This window comes from Varanus komodoensis, unplaced genomic scaffold (genome assembly GCF_004798865.1).
Source record: "Varanus komodoensis strain SLA01 unplaced genomic scaffold, ASM479886v1 scaffold33, whole genome shotgun sequence".
Lineage (NCBI taxonomy): Eukaryota > Metazoa > Chordata > Lepidosauria > Squamata > Varanidae > Varanus > Varanus komodoensis.
The window spans coordinates 2,844,629-2,863,912 of NW_025335817.1; the positions used below are offsets into that span (position 1 = coordinate 2,844,629).

A 19,284-nucleotide genomic window follows, 5' to 3' on the forward strand; every position below is an offset into this window, starting at 1 on the left:
TCTTCTGATGTGCTGGACTACAACTCATGCCATCTCTGTGTGGCTGAGGACCATGGGAGATGTAGTCCCACACACCTGGAGGGCACCTCCGGTCAGGGAAAGACGCTCTCTTGGGAGGTGAGGGAATTATGTAGGTGGCAGTTGGGTGCCCACCTGGTGAAGGTGTGGCTATTCACCTAGGCTTCCCCAACCTGGAGCCCTCCCATCAGGCCATGCCTGCGTGCCCAAGGGTCAGGAGTGCTGGGAACTATAGTCCAAAACATTTGGAGCGTACCAGGACTGGGAAGCCTGCTGTACCTTCGTTCTGCATTGCAGATCCTGCCATTGGTCCTTTCCAGCCCCGCAGGTCTATAACTTTTAGGAAAGCACCATCGTTAGTTAGTTAGTTTTCGATTTATATCCTGCCTTTCTCCTACAAAGAGCTCAAGGCAGCTTACATCTCCTCCTCCATCTTATCGTGGGTGGTGTATCCGAAGTAGCCTGCCCGAGGCTGTGTGGGAAACCAGTAGAGCAGGACTGGGAGATCCAGGACCTGCTCAGAATGAGACCCCCTGGGAGAGTTTGGTCCAGTCGCCAACTCTCAGCCCAGTGTACCTCACAGGGGTGTTGTTCACATACAAGGGAGAGGTTTCTGGAAGCCACCTTGGGTTCCCCACAAGAGGAAAAAGCTGCTGGGAAAGCTCTGGCCACTGGGTGGCATAGGAGCAAAAGTGATCGTGATCATGGTGATAAAAACCTGCAGGGTACGGATCTCAGCAGAGCGCATGTTGATAGACATTGTGCACAGATGTAGACCCTTCAGCCCCAGAACGGTGGAGCGGGACACTCTGACATAAAATCCCACTTACCTGGAGCTCACGGACGGCTTTGAGGGAATGCAAGGAGGCTGCAAAGATTACAGATACAAAGCAGGCAATCCGAAACATGAATATTTATTTGTGTTTACAAGGAAGTATCAATAACAACGGGCTACAGGTGGCGCAGTGGTTTAAACAGCTGTACTGCTGGGGTAGTTGTTCGAAAGGTCGCCGGTTCGAACCTGCACAACGGGGTGAGCTCCCGCTGCTCCGTCCCAGCTCCTGCCAACCTTGCAGTTCGAAAGCACGCAAATGCAAGTAGATGAAAAGGTGCCACTTCGGTGGGCAGGTCACAGCGTTCCTGCACCTTGGTGTCTAGTCATGCAGGCCACATGGCCACGGAGACTGTCTGGGGACAAGCGCTGGCTCCCTCGGCCAGGAAACGGAGATGAGCAGCGCCCCCGAGAGTCAGGCATGACTGGACTTCACGTCAAGGGGAAACCTTTACCTTTATTAATAACAACACTGGTACCAAACCCTGATTATTAATAGAGACACTGTAATGTTAAGTAGGATTGTCATCCATCCAGCTAAGTATGCTGAGAGACTAGCCTTGAAAATTTCCCTTTTTCTGAAGGTGCTTGGTGAGGCGATGGCCGGGATCTCTCAAAATGCCAAGACCGGCGACCTTCCCGTCTTTGGCGAGTGTGTCGGAGTGGCTTCCAAGGCGCTCTGTGGGCTGACTGAAGCAGCAGCTCAGGTGACTCCCAGGCTTCCGATATATTTTGGGCACCCCCCCAAGGATGCACAGCTGGGGAAGAGCTGTAGGACATTTTTCTGCATAAACATGCTATAAACAACCATGTTCTGTTCTGCTGGAGAGCAACATTCGGTTTCTCTGCACCGCCTTTCCCAACATTGTGAACTCCAGATGTGCTGGCAGCAACTCCATAATCCCTGGCTGGAAATGTTGGGGGTTGTAGTCCAGAACATCTGGAGGACATGAGACTGGGGAAAGGTGATTTTAATCTGTTTCATCTTTGCAAAGGATGAGAGCGGAAAGGATCGGATGATTTATAGCCACTGAAGGTAATTTTGCACCTGGGGCGCATTGTGCCAGTTGGGGTTTCTGCTAGACTGCTTATTGTATCGTTATCGTTCACCACACTTGGCTCAATCAGTCGAGTGCATTATTGGCCCCTGAAAGGCGAACAGTCAGCAGATTCACCTTGAAGGCAGACCTTGAAGCCTCTGGCATTAAATTATGTGGGAACTGGTGCTAGGTCAGGATTTCCACATGGCGCTTGAAGCGCCTCTTGCATTTCCTGTGCCCGTAATTGCTCTGCCTCGCAGGTCTGATGCATTGCAAATGGCTGCTCAGCGCTGCGCTCAACAGGAACCCAAGTGGAGCAGGATTTGAATGATATTCTTTGCGGAGCCTGCAAAATTCCTCAGCGTGGCAATTCACTTCTGCACGATGTTGCCACAGCCACCGATTTGGGTGACTTTGGAAGGGGTTGGATAGATTCATGGAGAAGACAATCTCTGGCTACTAGTCCAGTATCAGAGGCAACGTGTCTTTGTGCACAAGTTGCTGGGCTGTTGCCCTCCAGTCCTGCTCGTAGGCAGCTGGTTGGCCATGGAGGGAACAGAATGCTGGACCAGGCCAACACCTGATCTGGACCCTTCTTCTGTCCTTGCAAAGACCGCATGTGGGAACCGACCGTGTCTCTGTTTTTCGTCTAGGCTGCCTACTTGGTCGGCATCTCGGACCCCAACAGCCAGGCCGGCCAGCACGGTCTCGTTGATCCAATCCAGTTTGCCAGGGCCAATCAGGCCATTCAAATGGCATGTCAGAACTTGGTGGACCCAGCCAGTAGCCCTTCCCAGGTAATGCCCCACAGGGGCTTGCGCAGAGTGTTGGCCAGCCACGTGAAATGCCGTTGCAAAACAGCAACAGACAGCACGCTGCCTCCGACCAGTAATGATCAAATCAAAGATAAAACCAATTAAATGTTGGGAAAATATTTAAGAAAAGGATGAAGCGGCGGCACCAGGCAGAGCTCCCCGGGAGCGAACGCCCTTCCGCTGGGCACGGCCCCAGCTGCGCTCCCGCAGGCCCGCATCTCCCTGCTCTGTCTTTCAGGTGCTGTCAGCCGCCACCATCGTAGCCAAGCATACCTCTGCGCTCTGCAATGCCTGCCGGATCGCTTCGTCGAAGACCGCCAACCCCGTTGCAAAGAGGCACTTTGTGCAGTCCGCCAAGGAGGTGGCAAACAGCACCGCCAACCTGGTTAAAACGATCAAGGTGCGCGGCTTTCCGGAGGCTCTCCTGGCGCTTGACGGTCAGGGCAGCCTCAGCCGAGGGAAGATTAAACTCTCTTCCTCTCTGGGGCTTCAGAAAGAGGCTTACGTTTGCAGGAAGGCATTTGTCCTTCCGCGAGGAAGTATCTGCTGTTCGGCATCCCTCCGGAAGTCCTGGGCTGCCGCACACCTGCAGCTCTTGAGAACAGCTGCACTTCTGGAGTGTTTCTGATATCTTTGTCAGCTCGTAATTCAGTCCCTTTGCATCCCGTTCCCCCCATCCTCCGTACGTGAGAAAGAAGGAAGGCTTGTTCCGAGGAAACCGAGTAGCTGGTGTGAAAAATCAAACCTGTGGGAAGCAGGAAAAGAGGAAACGACTCGGAGGGCCCAGTGTTCCTCCGAGAGCCGTTTTACAAAAATCCCACTACAGTTATCTATGTTAACACTATGATTCTCGCTGTGCCGCCGAGTCAGGCAAATTGAAACCCCGAGCTGGCCAAATCAAATGGGGATCCTCCGAACAGACCAAATCTGATCGCTTGTGGTATTCCAGAGGAGAGAGACGCCATGCCTCAAAAATCGTGGGGTTCTTCCCCAGAGTTTTGCTTGGCAGAAAATACCAGTGTGGGGAGGTGGAAGAGAGCTTTGCGACCGCGGTTCTCACTTCCTATTAATGTTTCACAGTCCTGTTGTTGTGGGTTCTATGTATAATTGGTTTTATTGCTGTGGTGCTTTTTAGTATTTGTAGTATTGATTCTGATGTAAGCTGCTTCGTGAATCCATATGGACTAGTGGGCAGCATATAAATGTAGAACTAAGAAGAAGTGAAGAAATCAATTAATGAGTGAATGGCCTCACCCCGCTCTTGGGCAGGGATGCCCAAGTCTTCTCTCCCAGGGCCGGTTGACGGTTCGGTGCTCTTGGCTAGTCTGCTTTCCCAGGAGCAGGAGCATTCACATGGTCCTGGGACCCGGCGGGGGCAGGGGGGCTGATGCCAAGTCTTCTCTTGAAGGGCTGGGGTGCCCTTCCCAGTTTGCCCACCTTTTGAAATGGTCAGCTCTCATGGCCTCACCTCTTGCAGGACAGGCTGAGAGCTGGACAGGCTGAGAGATGCAGCAGCGTAAAAGGTGTTTCGAGGAGGAATGGGGCATTCTGGCCTCATGCTGTGCCAGCCCTGCCTATGGGGCTTTGGATGGGTGGCGCTCTCCCATCTCGGAGGCCTCCATCTGCGGGAGGCTGACGTGCGAGGACGGCATCTCCAGCCAGTGCATGCACCTGGAATGCTTCCCCGAACACTCCCCTTTCACAAGTGTTTTAAAAATTGCATCTGTGCTTCATCTATGGGGGTGCCATCCCTGAACCCTGTGCCGTTCCCCCCCCCCCCAGGCCTTGGATGGCGACTTCTCAGAAGAAAACCGCACCAAGTGCCGGATCGCCACAGCCCCGTTGATTGAAGCCGTGGAAAACCTGACGGCCTTTGCATCGAACCCTGAGTTTGTCAGCATACCGGCCCAGATCAGTGCGGAGGTAAGCGGAGGGATTCCTCCCAAGCTGGCTTCGTTCGGCTGCCCCCGCACCCGCTCCTTCTATGGGGGCCTTGCAGAGGAAACTGGCCGGGGCGAGCCACCCACCCGGCCCTGTCCAGGGGCAAATTGACTGCGGGAAGAGCCCTGAGCGCTGGCCCTGCCCTGGGGCCAGCCCGGGAGTGGCAGCTGAAGCCCCCAGCCGGCCTTTCCGCTCTCCTTTGCAGGGGTCCCGCGCGCAGGAGCCCATCCTGGCGGCTGCGCGGACCATGCTGGAGGGCTCCGCTGCCTTGATCCGGACGGCTCGCTCGCTGGCCATCCACCCCAAGGACCCCTCGACCTGGTCCGTCCTTGCCGGGCACTCCCACACGGTGTCCGAGGCCATCAAGAGCCTCATCACCTCCATCAGGTCTGCGTCTCTCCCGCCTCCTCTTGCCCCCACCCCAAATGCACCAAGGGCTGGGGGGCTGCCCCCTCCTCCGGTTCCTTGGTGCTGCGGCCCCAGATGTCTTAATCTCCATCACCCACAGCCCTGCCCAAGCGGCTGCTGTCCAAATATCCTGGACCACAGCTCCCATCAGCCCCAGCGGCACTGGGGAGGCCACCCTGCAATGCCACAGAAAGGGAGGAAAGGGGTCTGTGTGGGGAGGGCAAGGCCAGAAAAGACAGAAGTCCCGCCTGTTAACTGAGGGCGGGCGGCATCGGCATTTGCGAGGGCTGTGCACCTGTCCGGGACACCCGGCTCCCTCAGAGAACCGCCACCCTGCCTTCGGATTTTTCCGGTGTTCTCGTCAGCTCTCCATCTCTGCCTTGTAACTGGGAACAAGGAAAGGGAGAAGAGTGGTCCCTCCTGGGACTGAGGAGAGACTGCTGTTCTCCGCAGCGTCGGGGCAAATGATTCCAGTTCATGGAAGTGCTTCAACATGGGGAACAAGCCCCGTCCCGTCCCGAACCAGAGGGCCACCTAACCCGGCTTTCTGTTGGCCAACTGGGTGGCACAAGTCGCAGGACGTGTGTGCCCCCTCCCCGCCCGCTCCCCCTTCCCCACCACCGGTTCGAAGAGGCCCACTGCGCTCAGCACGGAAGGGAAGGTGTGGCCCTCCTGACCCAAAGCCTCGCCCTCCACGCGTTCTCTCTTCCCTTCGCAAAGCCGGCGGCCACCGCACAACCCGTGCTAGCGAATTCTGTGACCGTGAAAAGGCTGTCCGGGCCAGGGAGAAGCCCGCGCGGCTGTCTCCTGGGGCAGGCCCAGCTGGTGCCCCCGTTTCCCAGCCCTTGGATGCGCCCTGCCGCACCGTGACAGGCCCCTTCTGCTCTGCAGGGACAAAGCCCCCGGGCAGCGGGAGTGCGACTGCTCCATTGACGGGATCAACAGGTGCATCCGGGACATCGAGCAGGCCTCCCTGGCCACCGTCAGCCAGAGCTTGGCCACGAGGGACGACATCTCCGTGGAGGTAGCGGGAGAGAGCGGCACGAGGCCGATGCAGGAGGAGCGAGGCCCGCTCACCACGGGATGAGCGTGTGCCACGAGTTCCTGGAAGAGTAGAGCTGGAGGGGGCCAGAGGGCCGTCGGGGCCAGCCCCCGGCTCAGTACAGGACTCCCGAGTCCAGCCGTCCCTCTCAGGGGGCTGTCCAGCCCCCTCTTGAAGGCCTCCGGGGTGGGAGAGCCCCTAACCTCCCTCGGTTCCATTGCCATGCCCCCTTAACGGTCAGGAAGTTCTTACGTTCCGCCAGAGCTCGTCTTTCCATCCCGTGACTCCGTTCTGCCCTGTCCTGCGCTCTGGAACGATCCGGAAGTGATCCTGGTCCTCCCCTTTCTGACAGCCTTTCAAGGACTCATAGAGTGCTATCCTATCCCCCCTTGGTCTTTTCTTCTCAAGACTGAACATGCCCGGTGCTTTCCAGCTCTCCTCGTAGGGCTTCGTTTCTGGTCTCTGGATCATCCCTGTTGCCCTCCCTGAACCCTTCGCAGCTTGTCTGCACCTTTCTTAAACTGCAGTGCCCAGAACTGGGCACGGGACTCTGGCTGAGGCCCAGCCAGTGCTGAGTTGAGGGGAGTTCACAGGATTTGGTGCATCAGATTAACATAGCTGGGGAACGTGGGCCGTGGAAGGGCCTGAGCAGAGAAGGCGTCGTAAATCCGGTGCTGGAATCAGGCTAGGTTTGCTTGCGACGCATCTTGGCCTCTTCCAGCTGCGCGAGCCGCACTCGCCCCCAACGCAGGCAGGCTGCCCACCAACCCCGGCCTGAAACGCCCTCTGGGTTGCGCTTTTCCAGTCCACCCTTTCTCTCCGTCATCTCTCGAAGGGGTGGGCCTGGGCTGGAAGGGGGGTCGCCGTGAGAAGTGAGGCAGGAGCAAAGGAGGTGGGTGCGCATAATGCGGGGGGGGGGCTGGCAGCCTTTGGCGTCTCCTCGAAGCCAACTTGCGCAGCCCGGGCGTGTCATAAACTAGACGCAGAGGCACACCGGGAGGCTTGCCGTGCTGGCAGGAAGCAGCAGCCGCGGAAGAAACCAGGCTGGTTGGAATGGAATGGCCTCCTGAGGGGGCCATGCTGGCTGGGGATGATAGACGTGGTAGTGCAGCCCCTTGGAAGGCACCGGGTTGAGGAAGACTGGCGTAGGCAGCGCTGGCCCAGGAAGGCAAAGGCCACAACCTGGGAGGAACGTTGATGCCAAAATAAGAGGGGGAAAGGAGTGTCCTGCGCTTTGGGTTTTCGGGCGGCGGATCAGGTCCGTGGTGGTGCTACGGTCTCGTTGCCTGAGCTGCCCTTTGCTCTCCCTGATCAGGCCCTGCAGGAGCAGCTGACCTCGGTCGTCCAGGAAATCGGGCACCTCATCGATCCCATCGCCACGGCCGCTCGGGGCGAGGCGGCCCAGCTTGGGCACAAGGTAGGAACCAGGGCGCTCCGGCACGGCCTCCCGAGGGCCACAGGCAGCGGAAGGATCCAGACCCGGCAGCTGGCAGCCCTCCTGCCAGTGCGGTCGCTGCCGGCACGGTGGCCTCAGGGCCACGCCGGTGGGGCACCACGAGGAACGGGCCACTGCCGTGCAGGAGGCCACCGAGGGGGCAAGCTGGCACCTCAGACCTGCAGCCGCCAGCCAGGCCAGCGAACCGGGGCTTCCGTTCCTTCGTCTGAGGGTCCGATTTTAGGCACCCTCGTTCGGAGCCCTGTTTGGCCCCAGCTCTCCTCTTGTGATGCTCCGGAAAGCAGCGAATGCCCCGATTCACTTCCCAGCAGTCGGGATGTGAAGAAGCTTTGTGTTTGCTTCGAGCCCCTTCGACTCTCTTTCCCGTCCCAGGTGACTCAGCTGGCCAGCTACTTCGAGCCGCTGGTCCTCGCCGCGGTTGGGGTCGTCTCCAAGCTGATGAGCCACCAGCAGCAGATGAATCTGCTGGACCAGACCAAGACGCTGGCGGAATCTGCACTGCAGATGCTGTATGCGGCCAAGGAAGGCGGCGGAAACCCGAAGGTACGCCACCCCCTGGATTGCAGGGTGGGCCCTGTTTTCTGCACCCCCCCCCCCCCATACCCCCCCCAGTTTTGCCCAGTCAAGCAGCCAAGACGGAGCTTCGGAAAGAGCTCCTTGAGCTGCATGGAAAGAGCTGTTGCGTCCAAGGTGGATGGGACTTCTGGGCACGTCCGGAACCTGCTTGTCTCCTCCCCAGGGGGTGGCTTTTGGAGTTGGCCTGCAACGTGGGGACTTGGAGCAGAGCTTTGGGGCCTCTGGGCTATGGATCTCCTCCCCCTGGGGGGTCACACACAGCTGAGAGACCACATTTCGGCCCCCATTAAAAGCGTGTCCGTCACGTTTTGCTTTCCGTGCTGCCGCTTCGAAGGCCCTCTTGGGTGGAAAAGTGACCTCGTACTGAAAACGGCGAGGGGTTATTCCGTGTTTTCGCAACACGCATGTGTGCAAATAGAAGGGATTGTGGGGAAGTGGTGCAGAAGAGCAAAATCGAGGGTGGCACGGACGGTTTCCTCTCGCTCAGGCGTCGCACACGCACGATGCCATCACGGAGGCGGCGCAGCTGATGAAGGAGGCGGTGGACGACATCATGGTGACCCTGAACGAAGCGGCCAGCGAGGTCGGCATGGTGGGGAACATGGTGGACTCCATCGCCGAGGCCATGAGCAAGGTTTGCTGGGGCGGCCTCTCCTCCGCGTGTTTGGGGCGGCCGGGGCCTGGGGCCTGGGGCCGCGGCCTTCCCTGGAGCGCGTGGGCAATGCCAGCCCGTTCTTCACCGCCCGGCCTGCTGAATGTGCGCATTGTCTTCAAGGGCACCAGCATTTGCAAAACAGACCTTATGCAAAACAGCTACTGGGTGCAGCATTCCTAATTTGCATTCCTGATTTATGTTCTCTGGTGCCAGCTCTTTGGCACTGACAGAGCCTAATTTCTCCCCCGTCGCCTGCGCCGTGCCGATAACCTTTCGTCCCGCTTCTCTTTCCGGCCGTTGCTCCCCCGCTCAGCTGGACGAGGGCACCCCGCCAGAGCCGGCGGGATCCTTTGTGGACTACCAGACCACCGTGGTCAAGTACTGCAAAGCGATTGCCGTAACGGCCCAGGAGATGGTAAGGCGGGCGAGGGGCCGCACCGGCTTCCACGGGACTGGGCTCCCCTTCTGGGGAGCGGCTGCCCCCACAAAGCCCCTGGGCAGGGCAGGGCATCACCGCACCCGCACCCCCACCCTGGGTCTGGGGGTGGGGGGGAGAGGGGGCGGGGCCAGAGGAATTGGCATGGCCCTCGGATCCCGCGTGGCTGGGCTTGGCCCGCGGCATCCACTCAAACTGGAAGCAGTTCCGCTGTCCGGCATCTCTGCGCTTCGTGCCCCGAGGAGGCGCCTTTCCCGAGATTCGGCCCAAAGCCTCGCCTGCTTCTGCACCCACATGCTTGGGTGCACTATCCCCAACCTGGTGCCCCCGAGACGTGCCAGGCGGCGGCACATCTGGAGGATTGTGGGAGTGTCAGTCTCCTGCTCCGGAAGGCGCTGAACTAAGGGCTGGGGTGCGGAGCCATGGCACCCTGACGCAGCCCGCTTGGCTTGGTGGTGCTCTTTCAGATGACGAAGGCGGTCACCAATCCGGAGGAGCTGGGAGGACTCGCTTCGCAGATGACCACGGACTACGGGCATCTGGCGTTCCAGGGACGGATGGCAGGAGCCACCGCAGAGCCGGAGGAGGTTCGCTCTCCTGTGTTGCCTTCTGAGTTCACACACACAAAGTCGTCGGTGTCGAATCCCTGCCCCCCCCCCCCCAGTCTCCCCTCCTGCCTCCATTCTCCAACTGACCTGCCTGTAATCCTTTTTGCCCTCTACCTACCTTGCTTGTGCAGAAAACCGTTTCTTCCTTTTGGATTAGGAGACGTACGGTTCATCTTAAGGATTTTGTTGCGATGGTTGTGCCAACGGTTTCGGAACAGCTTTGCTAGCTTCTCTGAGCAGGCCCACATACGAAGCGAGCCGTGGGCCCCATGGAGCCCTGTCAGCCAAGAAGGGGGAGCAATTTCTCTCTCTCGCCTGTAGCTTCTCTCACACCCCCACAATCTGCCCTGGAGGGCTGCGGAGCCCAGTGAGCAAGAGGGGAAGGCCGAGAGTCACGTCCCGCCTGCAGGGATCGCGTTTCATCAACCACGTCCATTTAAATCATGACTTTAATTCAATCCAGAAGCCCCACCCACTGCTTCCCCTTTCTCACCCCAATCGTGCCCCCCAGGACCCTTCTAAAATCGGTAGCTAAGTGGTGTGGCGAAGAAGGTAAGGGAGCCTGGAACTTCTCTCTGGTAACTCAAGTACTGAACTGGAGCAGGAAGCGCCCAGGAGTTTTTGTAAGAATTTCAGAGGCTTGGGGGAACATCTTGTTGATTTACGTGGGTTCTGGAGCAAAGGCCCCGGGAGAAATGGAGGCATCGGTTCCAGATGCCACGAGTTTCCCGTGGCACCCTTCCTTCTCCCATTACCCCCCTCACAGTGGCAGCCCAGCATCTCGCAACAATCCAGGATAGCTTCATAAGGCAGGAAGGCGGGAATGTTTGCTCACTGCCTTTACAGATGACGCCAGACCGGCCCTTTCCTTCTGTCTCCCCTGTCCCCTGCACATCTGTCCTTCCCCACCCACCCCTTGGCTTTCCAGATAGGCTTCCAGATCCGAACACGGGTTCAAGAACTCGGGCACAGCTGCATCTTTCTGGTCCAGAAGGCCGGTGCACTGCAGATCTGTCCCAGCGACAGCTACACCAAGAGGGAGCTGATCGAGTGTGCTCGGGCCGTCAGCGAAAAGGTGGGCCCTCGGCACGGCTTGCGCCAGCCCGGACTCCGTGGGGCATCGGGCGCCTCTCTGGTCCCAGTGCGGCCTCTCCAAAGCTGCATAGGGGACTACAACCCCCAGCATGCCTCTGTGTCAGAGGCAAAGGCCAGGAACCCCTGCCAAGCCCCCAGCAATCTCCCTTTACTGGAACTGTTGGTGCTACCCAGTAAGCCCAGTATGGGGAGCTCTGGTGCTGGGGAGCGCATGGAAAAAACACACCTGCAGAAGGGGGTGGTACAGGCTCCGGGGGCCCAGCTGGGACCTGACAGGGGAGGCAGGGCATACGGACCCCTTGCTCCCTCCCGTCATGCTGCTCACACCCAGGCAGCAGGCACATGGAAACCCCCCCATTTTGGGGCCACAGCTGGAGCAAAGGGTGACGCCCGCCAGGGCCCTGAGCGGGATGGGTGTGCGAGCCACTTGGCATGACGTGCACACATTCACAACTGCTCATCGTGGGAGGGGTGCCGCTCGCCGTGCTCCGCCCCTTCCCCCCGTGCCACAGGCCGCAAGAAAGCTCTCCGGAGCAGCTCCTTCAGCGGCGAGGTGGCCCGGCCGTCCTGCCCTCCCGGCCGTCGTGACGGCCCCTCCTGGGTGGGCAGGGGGAGGCCTGCGCGCCTCGCTGCAGCTGCCTCTGCTCTCCTCCCTCGCAGGTGTCCCTGGTTTTGTCCGCCCTGCAGGCAGGGAACAAGGGCACCCAGGCCTGCATCACGGCGGCCAGCGCCGTGTCCGGCATCATCGCCGACCTGGACACCACCATCATGTTCGCCACCGCCGGGACGCTCAATGCCGAGAACAACGAGTCCTTCGCGGACCACAGGTCGGTCCCCAGGGGCCGGCTGCGGAAGGGCGACGTTGGCAGAGGCCACCGGGCTCACCGATGGGCTCGGCTGCGGGGCCATCTTCCCTCCCCACCTGTCCCCCGGCACGGGGCTCAAGGCAGCCCACAGGGAACCCAGGATTAAAATTAAATCCTAGTTAGAAGCAACCCTAAAACCAAATGGAGTAAAAACGCCATGGTTAAAAAGGCACACTGGGGAAAAATCAGGATTGCACCTGACAGGATTGCTGACCGGGAGGAGCGCGTGTCCTCCTGCGAGCGGCACTGGATTAAAAACCTCAAAGGGACTCCGGGTGGTCCGGAAAGGTGCAGCTGACGAATATTTGGGGGCAGCAGGGGAATCCGAGGCTCAGCCCCTTCATGCTGAACCTCACCCCCGCACCAGAGACAGCACTGGCGGTCATGGGGCTGCCTCGATCAACCTGCCTGGATCCCTGCGGCAGAACTTTTCCGCGATCGATTGTTCCTCAGGGAGCACCAGGTACCCCTTCCCTCCTTTCCTCCTCCTCTTCCAAAGGTCTAGTAGGATGTTATCAACTGGGGGTGCGGCTCCATTTGCAGTTCACTCTGGGCTTTGGCCGGCCAGTTCGGGGAAGTTCAGAGAGGAAAATGCTGCCTATGCTTGTTAGTTTTCTGCATCTGCATATTCACAAAGGAGGTTTTGGGGCCGGTGTAGACCTATGAATATCCCATGCTGGGGGAACAAAAGAAATGACTGCTACCTCCTTGCCTTTTCCGATGGGTAAAAAGGAGTAGGCCGCTCAGGAACCTACCGCTCATAATGTCTTAGGCTCATCCTATCATTCTGTCTCATCAAATAAGTTATGCAGGTTTTGTCTTACTGCAAAAACCTGCCAGATCTGTCTAACCAGAGGCCAAAGTAGGACAGAAGGCGTTCTCTTTGTCCACCACGGGAAATGATGTCTCTCTCGAGGCTATGAAAAAATAACTGTCTATTTCTAGCCCCAAACAGTAATGTTTTGATGTAGAAGTGCCTCTAGTTGAAATTGCTTCCCATTACTTTTTTATTTTACAGCAGTTCTGAGACTCGCAAAACTGTCTCCTCTCTGGGACGAAAAGCTGTCTTGGGGGAAAGCCTGATAAGCCCATGTGGCTTGGAAAAAGCTCTGTGGCAAAATGTCCCCCTCTCTTTTTATTATTGGCTTGCAGTACGTAATTCCACATTAATGAAAGCTTTCTTCAGAAAGCCCAGAAGACTGGAGTATTCTGAAATATCCCCAGTTTCTTACTGTCTTGGCCCTCTCTGAAATTCTCTTTCTAGATTGGAAAAGAGAAAACAAAGCTGTGCTTTTTGAGAAGAGTATTCTTAGTTAATGGTCTGATGATAATTATTTTTTTAAAGTTTGTATTTTGGGCACAAAGCAAGATCAATTTCTTTTTATTGCTGCTAGCAAAAGTCCAGGAAAGAGGAAAGTGAAGTCAGGAATATCTTTGATCAGTAAAGTTGGAAAGCAACTTTAATTTTCTTTTGCCTAAATGAATTTTTCTCCACACATGCGCACACACACACACTTTTAAATATTTTTTTACACTACAAGTCCAGGAGTCTAATTTTGCTGCTCGATGTGGACAATAGTGCAGAACTGGTCGACCTTTTCAGAATGCAGAGAAAGTCCAAATTGTGTTCTGAACGTGCCTTGAGCCATTGCCATTGTGGGGAAAACTCTGAAAAGGCGTGATATAATTATAGCAGATAAAGCAATGCATAAATAGACGGGGTCTTCTCCTCCCCGGGCAACACGCCACGCCAGGGCCACAGTGATGCTGCGGCGTCCTCGCTTTCTCCCCTCATGCCTCCCAACACATCCTTTTCCAGGGAAAACATCCTGAAGACGGCAAAGGCTCTGGTGGAAGACACAAAGCTGCTGGTCTCGGGGGCCGCCTCGAGCCAGGAGAAGCTTGCCCAGGCCGCCCAGTCCTCCGCAAGCACCATCACCCAGCTGGCCGAGGTGGTGAAACTGGGGGCGGCCAGCCTGGGCTCGGATGACCCGGAGACCCAGGTACGTGGAATGCCCCATGTCGGTGCCGGGAGCGGCGAAGCGTGGAGGACCCTCCAGAGAGGGGACTGGAGAAGCCCCTCTTGCTGGGGACTTGGCCCCCTCCCAAGAGGATCTCCTGGAGCCCTCGCCCTGGCAGGCCCAAGCATGGCCGAGGTCACAGAGGGCTTCGGGGGCGCAGGCGTGCGCTGGTGAGCGGACGCTGGAGCTCCGGATTCAGGAGATGGGGGGCTGCACCAGCCCCACAAGTTGGTGAGGAGCCTGGGCAGGAAGCTGCTGTTTCCTCCCGCCCGGTGGGCAGGCATCCCCGGGGCAGCTGGGTGGAGCAGTGGGTACTGAGCCTGGTCCTCCATTGCCTTCCGTGTGAGGTTGCTTTGGAGACTTGAATTGCAAAGCAGAGAGCAAAGACGCAGCTTCCACATGTGCAGAGGCATCCACCTATCCTGTTTTTCCCACCCCACCTGTCTTATCAGTTTGCACGCTCTCCTCCGACTCCCCCGCCCCCCCTTTCTTGGGCCCCGCCGGCACGGCGCTGTTGGCCCCGCAGCTGTGTTGCCTGCAAGAGCCGCGCAGATGGATTGCAGCCACCCGCACCGTCCGCTTTGCATTTCAAGCCGCTCACACTAGGCCCTTCCTGGTCGGCGGCACGGCGACTTTGCTCACTCGTCGTGTTTTAATCACCCCCTTTGGCTTTGCCTCCTCCCACGGAGACGGGCACGTCAGCAGTGGCAAGCTGCCCGATGCGGCTTCAGCAGTTTAATTTATTCAGGCTGTTCCTTACACGCGTCTTAAATTAGGAAATCTCCTTTTAAACGAATACGCCGGGCAAGGCACTTCCGAAAGAGATGAGCGCAGTGCCCGGGACACAAACGCGAGGACAGCCCTCCGCAAAACCCATTCGGAAGGGAGGCGTGTGCGCCCAAGTCCGCCCTGGGCAACCCCCACGGGAGACGTGCCGCGGTGCTGCCGTCTTGGCAGAACTGCTTTGCTGGCACCATGTTTGTCTCCAGCAGCGCTGCAGCGCCACGGCCAGCATCTCTAGCTAACTGGGAGAGCTGGCAGCAGAAATGGAAGGCACTCCTCTGGCCGGAGAGAGCACCAGAGCTCCTGCTGGGGCCCCCCAGACAGGTTTCCGGGGGTCGTGGACGCTGATGCAGGCGCTGCACGGGCGTGGGTGACCTCACTGATGTCTCCAGAGGAATTCTGTGTGGGTCTCTGGTGCCGCCCTTCGCAGAGGCCCATGGGGGGGTCCTCCTCACAGAGGAAGGAGGGAAGTGTGTGGGGAGCGAGATGCCCAGCTTTGCTCTCGCTGGAGGTGTTGCTCCAACCCTCAGGGCCTCCTGGGAGGGCTGGAAAACGGCCCCTCCCAGAAACCGAAGAGTCTTTGCCACAAGACCATGAAGGGGAAACAAGCCAGGATGCCCTGTTTCCCACCCCCGGCTCTGTGCTCGGGTGGTTTGGACCATCTCCCGTGGCAGCGTGACTGGCCAGGCCATGCAAACCCAGCCAGGGCGGTTTGTTGCCCCTGGTCAGGTGCCCCTGGGAACCGCGCATCAGCCCATGGTTTGAGAAGAAGCCCTTTCTGTTAGAATGAGGTTGGCCACTGGATAAAACCACTGGTGTTTTCGGAACCTTTTCCTGCGCTCGCATGCACACACATGAGATGGATATAAGATCTGAAGAGACATGCAAAAAAGTTGCGGCCTCTCTTTCACCCACAGCTAAACCATAGGGCTTCCCTGTTTACAACAGATGCTCTGTGAGAATTCAGCTTTCCTTTCACATCTTCGATCAGAGGTCAAGGCTGAACTCTGTGCTGAATTAAGGCATTGCACGTGGAGTCACTCTGCGTTCCTGGTGTGTTTCCTCTCCTCTTTGGCGCAAGCTGCCCAGAAAGTTTCACCTGTGGTGATGATGATGATGATGATGATATCCTTCCAAACTTGAGAAGCCGCTCTAACACACGTCCTGCTTCTCCGTCCGGCAGGTTGTCCTGATCAATGCCATTAAGGACGTCGCGAAGGCCTTGTCCGACCTCATTGGCGCGACTAAAGGAGCGGCGAGCAAGCCGGCCGATGATCCCTCCATGTACCAGCTCAAGGGCGCTGCCAAGGTATAAACGGCCCAGCAGGATCCAAATGGTTTCGTTTGAACACATCTTCAAAACTGTTTTCTCATTCCCTTGCAAGTCCTACCTGGGCAGGTGTGGCTCTGACCTTTTTCTTTGGCCCGTAAAGACCTATCGGCGTTGTTTTTCAAAGTACACCTGCCGTGTCCCAGACACACGTACATGTGAGCAGACGTGGGCGTGCATATAGGTGTTTTGCGAGGTCCTTTTCTTCCTTTTCTTCCCCTCCATAGTTAAGGCTGTAAGTCTGGGAGCCTAAGGAGGAGTCCTCCCTCACCCCCAGTGCCCAGAACGTCTTTCGCCCATCATGCCACGTTTTCCTGCAAATCTGCTAAAAACGGGGGTCACTCACGTTTTGTGTGCTATTCAGACTGGTGCCCGAGCTCTCCAGGAAAGGGAAGCCGCTCCAATCAAACCCACTCGTCTCCAGTCTGGGTTTGAACCGATCCGTGGGATTATCTTGATGATGCTCCGGCACCCTGTGGAGAGAGCTGGTGGCAAAGCCGTTCTCCTTCTGTCGCCGTTGCAGGTGATGGTCACGAATGTCACGTCGCTCCTGAAGACGGTGAAAGCTGTAGAAGATGAAGCCACGCGTGGCACACGGGCCCTGGAGGCCACCATCGAGTACATCAAGCAGGAGCTCACGGTACAGGCGATGGCTGGCTTCACACAGCACAGCAAGCCACTCAGGGTGTCAGAGGCCGGGGAACGTGGGTGAGAGGGAGCTGGTGCGATCTTGACCGGCTGTGGGGACCTGTGGGTAACTGGTTGTCCACCATGTGAACAGAATGTGGGATGAAATGGATTCAGGGTCTGATCCAGCATGAGTCTGCATATGTTCTGATGTTTGTGGACTGTCACTGTGGGTTCTTGTTGAACTGTGGGTTGTTCTGTTGTATGAACCCGGCCATGTTAGTGAACTGTGGTTAGTTAACCATGGACAGGCCATGAAGAAGACCCCTAGTTTGTTGTTCGCTTGTGAACTGTGGGTTGCTTGTGCTTAGCAAACCATAGTTCAGTAGCACAACTGGGTTCACACAGCACAACAACCCGCCTTTGGTCCATCTGGCCTAGTATTGCCCGCTTTGATAGGTGGAGGCTCTCCAGGGCCTCGAAGACAGGTCTTCCTCAGGCCTGCACGTGAGATCGCATTTAGCAGGGGAAGCTGGGGACTGGAGCAGAGTTGTTTCTGCCGCCCTCCTGCAGAAATGCACGTCTGTACCTTAGGGACGTGCATCGGAACCTGCCCAGGTGACTTGAGGATGGCTAAATGCCTCCAGCACCAAGTCACCTTTCCTCTCCCTCCTCTGATGTACAGCAGTTTTGCATGGCCATGCGCTGTGTGGCTCTTCCGAGCAAAGCACGCTGCGCTCAGAGTTCGGGCGCATGGCGGTGGGCGAGGGCTGCTCCGAGGCAGCACGCTCTCTCTGGGACCCCTTGGCTCTTTGACCCAACTCCTTTCTAGTGTGTCATAGCCTAGGTGCTCCATCCTTTCAGTACTTCTCTGTTAGTGGGATCAGAAGGTAAAACTTTTCAAGAAATGTTTATGAAAATCATTGCTGCTCATTGCATGGAGCCTTAGCCCCAGGTGTCACGGTGGTGGTGGTTCTTGTTACTAAAATCTGTTTTAAAAAAGCTGCTGTGGCCAGAATGAACCTGAGCAGGTGCTCTGACAGTGGACAGACAGAAAACACCAACAGCAAATGTTTTCTGGCTGGCTTACAAGCAGTTAACAGCAAGAAATACCACAGAAACAGTGAAGAAGATTAAAAACGGTGCCGACATTGATACGGTTATAATGCAAGTCAAAAGGAACCAACAAACAGCATAGGTATCGACAGAACAGCCGCAAAGAATTCTAAGGCAGGTTTCTGAAATGTCAAGGAGAAAAAGAAGGTCCCTGCCTGACCCAAAGAGATAATGCAGGCACCAGACAAACCTCCCCGGAACCAGACGTCGGCTGCCGTAAACCAGTGGGAAGCCCAGGGTGTGACTGTATGAGTCTGACGTGCAAAGGTGACCGGTTTTATCCAGCGTGGGTGTGCCAGTCCAAACCGTGCCTTATCTGTGTGGGTCCCAGGCACTTCGGAGCCCCCGCGTCAGAACAGGCGGCGCTTTGCAGAGGTTCGATCAAACTGAGTTCCGTTTATTTGTCCCACGTCCTCACATTTGCTTCCAGTTGGCGTAACTCTTTCGGAGCACAAGATCAAACGTCAAGGCACAGTGCCCTGTCCGTGTGTCTCTCGCTTTTCCTCTCTTTTTTTTGAATGATGATTTTGGTACTTCCAGGTTTTTCAGTCCAAGGAAGTTCCCGAAAAGACCTCGTCTCCCGAAGAATCGATCCGTATGACGAAAGGCATCACCATGGCGACGGCGAAAGCTGTGGCAGCTGGGAACTCGTGCCGGCAGGAGGACGTGATCGCCACGGCCAACCTGAGTCGCAAAGCCGTTTCCGACATGCTGGCAGCCTGCAAGGTAAAAAATTGTGGCCGGGCCAAAAGCAATCCTGAGCATTTCTTTAAAATCTTTAAAACCTGTTCAATTGGTGGGTGGCTGGGTTTGTTTTCCTGGGGGGCAAAACCTGAATTCTGCTGGAAAACAAATCCATATTTAAATATTTGGGGGTGGGGAATTTCTGGCAACCAAAAAGAATTGCTTGATGGCTGTTTTTTGTTGTTTTCTGATTGTTAAAACTGATTTTGCTCAAATTTCCATCTTTCAGGAACGTAGGTGTGGGGGTTAAAGTCTGCCAGACTTTTCATTTTAAAGTAGGAGGTTTCAGTTTCAGTATTGCAATAATGACTTTACTTTTCAAAGCATTTGTAAGAATTACAAGATAAAGCATGAAGGGCTTTGAATACTCACAACTGCTATAGAATCATGAAGAAGTACGATTCTTCAGTTGTTCCGTACTTTCTGCCTCTCAGTTCCTGTGCTTTTAAACCTCACTTCTGGCGAACTTCCCGCACAGTGTTCAAAAGGTGGCACTCCATTCTTTAAAAAGGTGTATTAAGTCAGTCGTATGTGCGGATCCTCGCACAGCCTGTCGGAGGGACCGTTGCAATGGGTGTGTTAGCTGCCATCTAGATGGGATATTGGTCTGGTCCTTTGATGCTGGCAGATGCCCAGGGGGTCACTCTCCATGGAGCGCCCATCTCCAAGGGCAACGGGGAGGCAAGGGAACAGACGGAAGGGCAGAAGGAAAGTTGCACAGTGCTGCATTTCTCCACGTGGCGTGAGGCAGCCAGAGGGCTGACCATGCAATGTGGGAACCGAGATATTTGAGCCAGGGACCTGTGAATTCGCCAGGTCTCTCGCCTGCTGTGGGGGCTGAGAACCGACGCACCCAGAGGGCGCCAGCTCAGCTA

At 56.7% G+C, this 19,284-nt stretch overlaps 1 protein-coding gene across 2 annotated transcripts in view; it reads left to right on the top strand.

Moving 5' to 3' along the window:
• TLN2 (talin 2) overlaps nt 1–19,284 on the top strand; it is a 116,287-nt gene that overhangs the window by 84,370 nt on the left and 12,633 nt on the right. For both annotated transcript variants that reach the window (XM_044438951.1, XM_044438950.1), the window contains exons 34-50: nt 1,435–1,557; nt 2,544–2,687; nt 2,944–3,105; nt 4,488–4,628; nt 4,852–5,033; nt 5,946–6,078; nt 7,412–7,513; nt 7,925–8,095; nt 8,616–8,762; nt 9,097–9,198; nt 9,687–9,806; nt 10,756–10,902; nt 11,583–11,749; nt 13,608–13,791; nt 15,776–15,901; nt 16,446–16,562; nt 18,206–18,391. In XM_044438951.1, coding sequence (XP_044294886.1) covers nt 1,435–1,557; nt 2,544–2,687; nt 2,944–3,105; nt 4,488–4,628; nt 4,852–5,033; nt 5,946–6,078; nt 7,412–7,513; nt 7,925–8,095; nt 8,616–8,762; nt 9,097–9,198; nt 9,687–9,806; nt 10,756–10,902; nt 11,583–11,749; nt 13,608–13,791; nt 15,776–15,901; nt 16,446–16,562; nt 18,206–18,391 — 2,454 coding nt within the window. The remainder of the gene's footprint in view (nt 1–1,434; nt 1,558–2,543; nt 2,688–2,943; nt 3,106–4,487; nt 4,629–4,851; nt 5,034–5,945; nt 6,079–7,411; nt 7,514–7,924; nt 8,096–8,615; nt 8,763–9,096; nt 9,199–9,686; nt 9,807–10,755; nt 10,903–11,582; nt 11,750–13,607; nt 13,792–15,775; nt 15,902–16,445; nt 16,563–18,205; nt 18,392–19,284) is intronic.